Source organism: Falco naumanni, chromosome 18, assembly GCF_017639655.2.
Source record: "Falco naumanni isolate bFalNau1 chromosome 18, bFalNau1.pat, whole genome shotgun sequence".
In the NCBI taxonomy this organism is placed as follows: Eukaryota; Metazoa; Chordata; class Aves; order Falconiformes; family Falconidae; genus Falco; species Falco naumanni.
The window spans coordinates 5010255-5018737 of NC_054071.1; the positions used below are offsets into that span (position 1 = coordinate 5010255).

The 8483-nt window shown below is 68.8% G+C and overlaps 2 protein-coding genes across 4 annotated transcripts; both read right to left on the bottom strand.

The window, feature by feature from the left end:
- Positions 1 to 40: 40 nt before the first annotated feature.
- Positions 41 to 2845, bottom strand: SCRN2 (secernin 2). 3 transcript variants are annotated; one of them, XM_040617697.1, is made up of 9 exons: positions 2810 to 2845; positions 2225 to 2396; positions 1940 to 2121; positions 1652 to 1851; positions 1352 to 1567; positions 1066 to 1231; positions 748 to 925; positions 452 to 621; positions 41 to 333 (listed from the first exon to the last, which is right to left on the bottom strand). In XM_040617697.1, the coding sequence occupies exons 2-8, from the start codon at positions 2393 to 2395 to the stop codon at positions 463 to 465; spliced, it is 1272 nt and encodes a 423-aa protein (XP_040473631.1). In that variant the 5' UTR covers position 2396; positions 2810 to 2845; the 3' UTR covers positions 41 to 333; positions 452 to 462. The 3 variants fall into 3 exon arrangements, with proteins under 3 accessions (XP_040473631.1, XP_040473629.1, XP_040473630.1); XM_040617695.1 differs by having other exon boundaries at positions 41 to 621; XM_040617696.1 differs by lacking the exon at positions 2810 to 2845 and adding an exon at positions 2769 to 2788 and having other exon boundaries at positions 41 to 621.
- A 4304-nt stretch (positions 2846 to 7149) lies between these two features.
- Positions 7150 to 8250, bottom strand: SP6 (Sp6 transcription factor). Its single transcript, XM_040617698.1, has one exon. The coding sequence runs from the start codon at positions 8248 to 8250 to the stop codon at positions 7150 to 7152; it is 1101 nt and encodes a 366-aa protein (XP_040473632.1).
- Between the last annotated feature and the right edge of the window lie 233 nt (positions 8251 to 8483).

Here is an 8483-nt window from a genome sequence, read left to right on the forward strand (position 1 = left end):
AGTTACCCCAGCTAACCCGCAGCAGCACAGCACCGCGCAGTTGGGATTAAAGCCTCTTTATTCCTACAGCAATTTGCCTGTCTGCGATGGAGCCCCCAGCCCCGCAGCCAGCCCCAGAGGGGCCGGGAACAGGCAGCTCTGCCTGATGGTGGGAAAAGACACAGGGCTGCAGGCAGGACCCCAAATCCCGCTCCACGTCCTTCTCCTTCCCCCGGCACCTGCGCTCCCGGCCATGGCTGCCTCTCAAACTGCTGATTCCTCCAGGGCAAGTTAGGGGGCTGGAGGCTCTGCACCCCCCAGGCAGGGCTGGAGATGCTGGTTGAGCTGTTCCAGCTGTGCTGGCACATTTGTGGTGGGAGGAGGTGAAGAAGCCAGGGCTGGGCACAGGGAAGGTTTTCTCCATACCCTATCCAGGAGCAATCCCACAGGGAGGGGGCGCGAGCCCACCCACCTGCGCAAGGTTTACGTGTAAAACTTCATCTCTGCCTCCACGCAGTCGAAGAAGAGGTCGGCCAGCTCTTCTGAGCTGGGGGTCACCTTCCCTCCCAGCAGCGCGTTCATCCCCTCCAGACCCTGCTTCTCCAGGTCCCGCAGCGTCTGCAGGAGCTTCTGGCCCTGCTCCTGGCAGGATTGGGGAGGGAGGAGAGCTAAGACCACGCGCTCTCAAGACATCTCGCTGCCTCCCACATCACCGGGGGCGATGTGAGGGTCTGGGGGCAATGGCAGCTGCAGAAGGGTCTGCAGTACCTGGTCCCTCTCCATCAGCTCCAGGGCTGCCTGGTGCCGGCAGTAGAGCTCATGCCGCCGATCGACTGTGCTCTGGAACCGTGGGATTTGCTTGGCAGGGTCGTCGCGGAAGGTGGGAGATCTCACCTGCGGTGCGGGCTTGAGGCCGGCCACAAAGACGAAGGGCTTGAAGACGGACCTGCCGGAGAGGAGCACCGGGGCCCTGGGACCGGCCAGCACGAGGACGGATGCTGCTCCCCAGGGATGCTCAGCCTGGGGCATGGCTCTGCCTCATCCCTGTCACCCCCAGCGTGGGGCTGTCCCCACCGGCGTCCTCACCTGGAGGGGTCAGGGGTGGCTGTGAAGAAGTGCACACAGGGCAAGGCGGGGTCCTGGGGCAGCACGGACACCATGCTGCCTGCCGTGTGGAACCCCTCCGAGTCCACGCAGATCCCACTTTCCTTGTCCCGCAGGATGGCCATGAACGTCTCTGCCGTGATGTGACCTGTGGGCGAGGCACAGCCACGTCACTGCCTGCAGCACAGCCATGGCCACGGCTGCTGCGGCCGCGGGGGGTGGGGAGATGCTGGGGTGAGCCATGGGTGGCCCCTGTCCCTGTCCCCACCTGCGTGCTGCCGCAGCAGCTCCTTGCCGGCGCAGTAGCGGGCCTTGGCAGCCTCCATGCGAGCGGGCTGGTGCGGCAGGGAGAAGACCTCGGCGAAGTTGAACTCGGCAGCCCCGCTCCACCAGCCCTGGCTGTGCGCTCGCTGCCGCAGCCCCGCGTGCTCGGCCGTGATCTCCCTCCCGATGCTGAGCTGGTTGGAGATGTTGCGGCTGCCCTCTGCAAAGTCCGGGGTGGGGGTGGGGAGTCAGGGGCAAGGAGACAGGGCTCCCCATCCCCCCAGGACAACCAACACCTGCTCACCTCTGATCTGCTGGGCTGCCCAGTACCGGCCGGCCGTCTCCAGCACCCAGGCCTCGGTGCGGTCAGCCAGCAGGAAGGTGTTGTGGTAGACAAAGGGCACCGGCTCCTCCTTGCAGCTCCCACCCTGGCCGTAGCGTTCCAGCAACGCCGCCATCACCTGCAGAGCCTCCCGGGCAGAGCTGCCCCGCTCCAAACCCAGCCTGCCCTGCCGGCAGCACCCTGTCACCGTCAGCCAGCGGTGGGGGACAGCGGGGCGGCTGGGCTGGGACAGGGACACGCGGTCCTCACCTCACCAGGTCCATCCCCAGCAGCGCCTCATCCTCCCCGATGGGCTCACGGGTCCAGACGCCCTCATTGCCCACACAGACACCGTGTTCATTGGCGCCCATCTCGGCACCCCACAGCCAGGCGGGACGGCTCAGCACCACTGCATGGGTCCTTTCCACCTGCTCGATCTCCAGGTAGGTGCACTGGGGGGGGGGGGGGGGGCGGGGGGGACAGAGAGTGGGGCTGAGACCTGGCACACTTGCTGCACCGTCCCCTGGAGCCACCCTGGTCACAGCGTGGTCTCACCTGGACTTTGTCCCCGGGATGGTGGGTGGCGGCGGGGATGTAGACAACCTCCTGGACTTCGCGCCGCGGCCGGTCGGCGTTCTTGCCGAAGATGACGGCGGGCGTCGCGGTGTGCGGCGGCAGTGCCACGAAGCAGTCGCAGGATGAGGGTGCAGAATCCTGCCCCACCATGCTAAACCCGGGGGGGGAGGGGGTGGGGGGGTGTATGTCACCGAGGGGGGTGTCACCCCGTCACCCCCTCGTCCCTGGCGTGGATGTGTCCCCAGGGTCCCTTTGGGGCTGGCAGATGTGGGGACACGGAGGGTCTTCAGGGGGTGGCTAGGGGATGACGTGGTCCGTGGACCTGGGGGAACATCACGGACCCCGGCCGGGGGTGGCCCGGGGGGCAGCCCCTGCCCCGGGACCCCGCAGCTCTGCACCGGCCGGGGACGCCCACCCACCCGCGCAGCCCCGGTTCCTGGGACCCCCCGCACCGAGCGCGGACAGGACCCCTCCCGCACAGTCCCGGTTCCCGGGACACTCGCCGCCTCCCCCTGCCACGAACCCCCTCCTGGGACCCCGCCGGGATGCCCCGGTCCTACGGACCTGCCGCCGCTCTCGCCCCGCCGCCGCCTGGTCCCGCCCCCCCCGCCCGCCCCGTCTGGGCGACGGCGGCGCCCCGTGGCCGGAGGCCGCACGGCGGCAGCGGGCGGGGAGCGGCCCCGCCCCCCCCGGGGGACATGGGGGGACCAGACCCCGAGGGAGTCCGGGGGCACGGGCGCCAGGTCCCTCCCGTGGGGCTGGGGAGGAGCTGGGGAGGTCCCGTGGGGCAGCACCCTCTATAGATAGCACCCCCTATAGATAGCACCCCCGTGGGCAGAACCCCCTGTAGATAGCACCCCCTATAGATAGCACCCCGTCTTGGCAGAACCCGCTATAGATTGTACCCCCTGAAGATAGCACCCCCGTGGGCAGAACCCCCTATAGGTAGCACCCCGTCTTGGCAGAACCCCCTATAGATAGCACTCCCTATAGGTAGCACCCCGTGGGCAGAACCCCCTACAGGTAGCACCCCCTACAGGTAGCACCCCGTCTTGGCAGAACCCCCTACAGGCAGCCCCCCCCGTGGGCAGTACCCCACTTGTGTAGCACCCCCGTGGGCAGTACCCCCCGTGGGCAGCACCCCGCACGGCACGCCCGCCCAGCGGTATGCAGGCAGACCTGCCGGGCAGCACCCTGCCCGCAGGGGGGACCCTGGGCGCCCGCCCGGCGCGTCCCGGTGTGGGAGGCTGGACCGGAGGGTGCAGGATGGGGCCCTCCTGGCAGGGGAGCAGCTGGTCCTCAGCCTGCTCACCCCCACCCACCCAGGACCCTCCTGCATCCCCATCCCCAGCAGCCCTGGAGGCCCCAGGCCAGGGTGGGGGTCGGGGTGCAGGACCCCCAGGTCGCTTGGCAGGGACAGATTGGTCCAGTCTGGTGCTGGACCCCCATGTTCCTTGGTAGGGATGGGTGGGCGTCAGGATGTCAGACCCCGGGTCTTTTGGCTCCAGGCTAGGGTGGGGGTCAGCGTGCAGGACCCCCGGGTCCCTTGGCAGGGACAAATTAGGGGTCAGGGTGCCAGACCCCCACGTCCCTTCGCAGGGATGGGTGGGGGTCAGGGTGCTTGGACCCCCGGGTCCCTTGGCAGGGATGGGTGGGGGTCAGAGTGCCAGACCCCCGGGTCCTTTGGCAGGGATGGGTGGGGGTCAGGGTGCCAGACCCCCGGGTCCTTTCGCAGGGATGGGTGGGGGTCAGGGTGCCAGACCCCCGGGTCCTTTGGCAGGGATGGGTGGGGGGTCAGGGTACAGGACCCCCGGGTCCCTTGGCAGGGATGGGTGGGGGTCAGGGTACAGGACCCCCGGGTCCCTTGGCAGGGATGGGTGGGGGTCAGGGTACAGGACCCCCGGGTCCCTTGGCACAGACGGAGCCGGAGAGCCGGGGCATGGAAAACACGCGGCGTTTATTCCAGTACAAAACCCAAACCCACAGCCCTGCAGCCTCTTCACAGCACAAATGCTCCCCTTGCCGGGTGGGGGGCACCCCTCGTCCCCGGCCACAGCACCCCTCGGGCCACCCCGCTCCCCTTCACCCCCTGCAGCCGCCCTCCACCTGCGGCTGAGGCTCGGTGGGGGACACCCAGGGACCCCGGCTGGGCCGGTTCCTCCCTGCCCCGGGGAGGTGGCTTGGGGGTGGGAGACGCGGCGGTTCGGGGCGCAGGGCCGGGATCCCCACGCCGCAGCAGGCTGGACTGGTTTCGGCGGGTGGGAGCCGGCCTCCATCCTTCCCCACCCGGTTTTACAGCCTTCATTGCCCCATCGCGGCAGGCAGGGCCCGGGGGGGGGTGTGGGGGCAAAGCACACCTGGGGCCCCTCCTCACAGCCCCCCAGCTCTGAGCCGGGCAGGTGGCAGCTCGGTGAGGCTGAGCCCCAGCATCGCTGTGGGACAAACCCCCCGCCCGGCTCGGAGGTTCCCTCTCCAGCCCACCCTTGGGGTGCCCCTGGTGCAGCCTCCCCCCAAAAAACTTCCCCCAGCCACTGCAGCACAGGGTCCCCGTCACACCAAAGCCCCCGGCCGCTGCTGGAGCTGGGTTCAGCTACTAAAAATCTGAAGGGCCACCGGCACGATGCTGTGGCAACCTGGGGAGGGTCTTGAGCATCCCCCCCCCGGGGTCCCCTCAGAGATAAAATCCTGGTCAGGGGCACCGAGGGGGAATTTTGTGCTGGAAAAGGCAAATGCCGGAGTCGGGGACGTCCTTCAAGAGCTGAGGGCAGCCCAGGTCACCCGAGTCCTGTGGAGGGACGGTGGCGGCCGTGCTGGGGCCGGGGCCACATCCTCGCAGACCCCCCCAGTGAGACTTCACCTCGTGCTGGGTTTCTCCAGCCCCGCGGCCCATCCCTGGCCCCATCAGCACCCCCGTACTAATGGGGACAGGGACAGGGATGGGGACAGTACCCTTTGAGGGGTCCTACCCCCCCTCCCCAACCATAAGGCCTACGGCCGCAGCTTTGGCCCAAGACGTCCACTCTGCCCGAGTGGCAAAGTCTGGCTTCACCTTAATAAAATAATAATAATTATTAATAATAATAATTAATAATAATAATAAAACAATCAAAACCGAAGGTTTCGGGGCGCCCTCTGGGCACGGACCCCACTCGACTTCACCTCTACCCCTTCCCCCCAGACCCTGGGGTGCTCCGAGCCCGGGCAGCCCCCACAGCCCCAGACATGACCCCCCCCAAGCCCCCAGGATGGGGCCATGCCAGGAGATCAGCCCCCCCCAAATCTCCCCCCATCCCCACTTTCCCAACTGGTGTGAACTGATGCCAGTTTGGGGGGCACAGAAGCCAGGGGAACCTCGGGTGCCCCCTGCAGCCTCTGAGCCCCATCCCACCCGACCCCAGCGCTGCCCCCCAACACCCCCCCAGGTCCCAGGTTCAGCATCTCCTGTGTCCAAGGGGTTCTGCCAAAATTGGAGGGATAAGACCCAAAAGGTCTAAAAACCAAGATTCATGGACCACCAGCCAGGGGAGAGGGACAGATACAGGGTCCCCCCGGGCAAGGGGGACAGCCCCAGGGGAGGAAAGATATGGAGGGGGGGGGGGGTCCCCGGGAGATACAGGGACCTGGGAAGGGACAGCTATGTGGTCCCCGGGGGGACAGGCAGCATGCACGGGGGGGACATGCAGAGGTTCCCTGGAGATATGGGACCCGGGGAGGGACGGCTACGGGGCCACAGGGGGACAGGCAGCATGCACGGGGGGACAGCAGGGGTCCCCTGGAGATAGGGGGTCCCTGAGGGACCCATAGCACACACAGGGGGATGGCTGCAGTCCCCAGGGGGGTGCCCGGGGAGGGACTGCAATGGGGTCTGTGGGGGACAGGCAGCATGCCCCGGGGGGGGGATCCCGGGTCCCCGGGGAGGGACGGCCACAGGGCGCCAGAGGGGCAGGCGGGGGTCGCGGGGCGGCGGGCAGCATGGCCATGCCAGGCCAGAGGAATGTGGCCATCCCGGCTCTCCCGGGACCGCGGCCGCCCGTGTGCTTCCCGCCCGGGGCCGCGGCGGTGGGTGTGGGAAAGCTGCAGGTGTGTGCTTGGGCAACCGCCCCCGCCACGCCACGCGCCCGCCGCCCCCCACGCCCCCCACGGCCCCCAGCTCACAGGCGAGCAGCGCTTCATTTTTCCCCATTTTAACCTCGGTGTGGGCCAAAAAAGGGATTCACAGCCCCAAGCCCCCAGCCCAAGTGGGGCTCCAGGGGGTGGGGGACCCCTGCCAGCCCAGCATCCCCAGCCGAGGCGGGGCGGCCGTTGGCTCCCCCAAACCCCCGTGTCCCCCCCGTGGGACAGGGTGACCGGTGCCAACGCCCCATGAGTGGTGACAGAAGAGGGCTGGTGCTGGGGGGCTGAGCCTGGGACGCCAACAGTTTGGAGGGGGCCATGGGGAGGGGGCCGGGGGGCTGCAGCCGCCCTCCCCGAGCGAAGGCTCCCGGGTTTCTCCTCTCTCCCTTTCTCCTCCTTCCTCCCCTTTGGGCTGGACGTGCCCAGGCAGCGCCTGCTCCTTCGGCTCCCATTGATGTTCCTCCCACACAGCCCTGCCGCCTGCCAGCAGCCTCCCGAAAAAAAGATTTGGGAAGCTGGGGGAGGACGGGGGGAACCGGGGCGGGAGAGCGGGAGCGGGACAAGTGAAACTGCCGCGGGGCAGCTCCGGCGCTCCCCAACCAGCACCGCCACAGCGGGACCGGGCTGTGCCACCGGCGTGGTCCCCCCGCCTTGCCACCGCTTTGAGCACAAGGTGCCAGCCCTGTGCCCCCCACCCCAACATCCTTCGGAGACCGGCCCCAAAGGGTCCCCCTGACCCCCGCCCGGGGTCCTCCCCACCTCCATCCGTGTCCCCCCCGGGGCTCAGCAGCTCAGTTTGTGGGGGCGGCGTTACCCCCCTCGGACTCCCTCTTGCCTCCCTTGCTGGCCGACGGGTCCCCAGCGCCCTTGACCTCAGGTTCGCCCCCGTCCTTGCCCCCATCGTGTGTCTTCATGTGCTTGCCCAGGTGGTCACTGCGCATGAAGACGCGGCCGCAGACGGGGCAGGCAAATTTCTTGGCGCCGGTGTGGGTCTGGAGGTGCCGCTGCAGCTCGTCGGAGCGGGTGAAGCGTTTGCCGCAGAAGAGCCAGTTGCAGACGAAGGGTCGGTCGCCGCTGTGCCAGCGCAGGTGGGCTTTCAGGTGGGAGGTCTTGGCGTACGCCTTGCCGCAGCCGGGGATGTGGCAGTTGTGTAGGTGTTTGCGTTTCGCCCCCTCGGGGCAGGGACCCCCCCTTTCCGCCTCCTGGCAGTTGGGGCAGCGACACGCCGCCTGCCCCCCGCCCCGCGGCACGGCACGACGGGCACCTTTCGGCCGCCCACTGCCCTCCGTCTCCGGCCCCCGGGGCTCGGGGGGTCCCTCCAGTGCCTTCGTCCCCTCCGGTCCCAGGAGATGCTGGGTGGGTGGGGGCAGCAGGTGGGCAGGGGGGGCGCAGAGCTGGTGCTCCCCCCCGCCATACCCCCCCAGGGCCGGTGGCAGCCCGGGGTGCCCAGGCACCTGCAGCCCCCCACCCTGCCCAGGGGGCAGCTCCATCCAGCTGGCTCCAGCGTGGAGGTCCCACCAGTTGACACCTCCCTCCTCACCGGGGGCACCAGGGTGGGGGGGCCGAAACCAGGGCTCGTAGGGATGCGCCATGTCCGGGGCAGCCGGCAGCAGCTTGGCGTAGGCGCCGGGGGCGGTGGGGCCGTCGGTGGGCAGCTCTAACCTCGGGGGGCCATGGGGATCGTAGGTGCCGGGGTTGGCGAACGTGGTGTCGTCGGGACCCGCCAGGGACAGCTCCGGGGGGGGCAGCGGGGAGGTGAAGTCGGCGGCACCGGCCGCGGCGCTGCCGTGGGGCTGGAAGGGCTGCAGCGGCTGCAGGTCCAGGTGGCTCGGGGAGGCGCGGGGTGCGTCGGAGGGCTGGGTCCCCAGGGTGCTGCAGACGGCTGTGAGCATTGCCGAGGCGCGGGGCGGTGGCACAGACAGATCTGCAGGGCCAAGGAGGGACGGGCGGGGAGGTGGGGGGGAGAGAAGAGCTGTGAGAAGATGGGGGGGCTCATCAGGTAACCCCCAGCACCTCTTAACCCCCCTGCTCTTGTGCACACCGGCATAGTGTGGGGGGTTGGCACCAGCAACAGCCCTGACACTGATTCCTGTCCCACACTGTCGTGGTCCCACCATGCCACACA

Coding starts and splice junctions, on each gene's coding strand:
- SP6 (XM_040617698.1), bottom strand. CDS start 8,250: ATGCTCACAGCCGTCTGCAGCACCCTGGGGACCCAGCCCTCCGACGCA.
- SCRN2 (XM_040617697.1), bottom strand. CDS start 2,395: ATGGTGGGGCAGGATTCTGCACCCTCATCCTGCGACTGCTTCGTGGCA. Junction 1,232..1,351: donor GCTGCTGCGGCAGCACGCAG/GTGGGGACAGGG, acceptor CCTCGCCCACAG/GTCACATCACGGCAGAGACG. Junction 926..1,065: donor GCCACCCCTGACCCCTCCAG/GTGAGGACGCCG, acceptor CCTCTCCGGCAG/GTCCGTCTTCAAGCCCTTCG.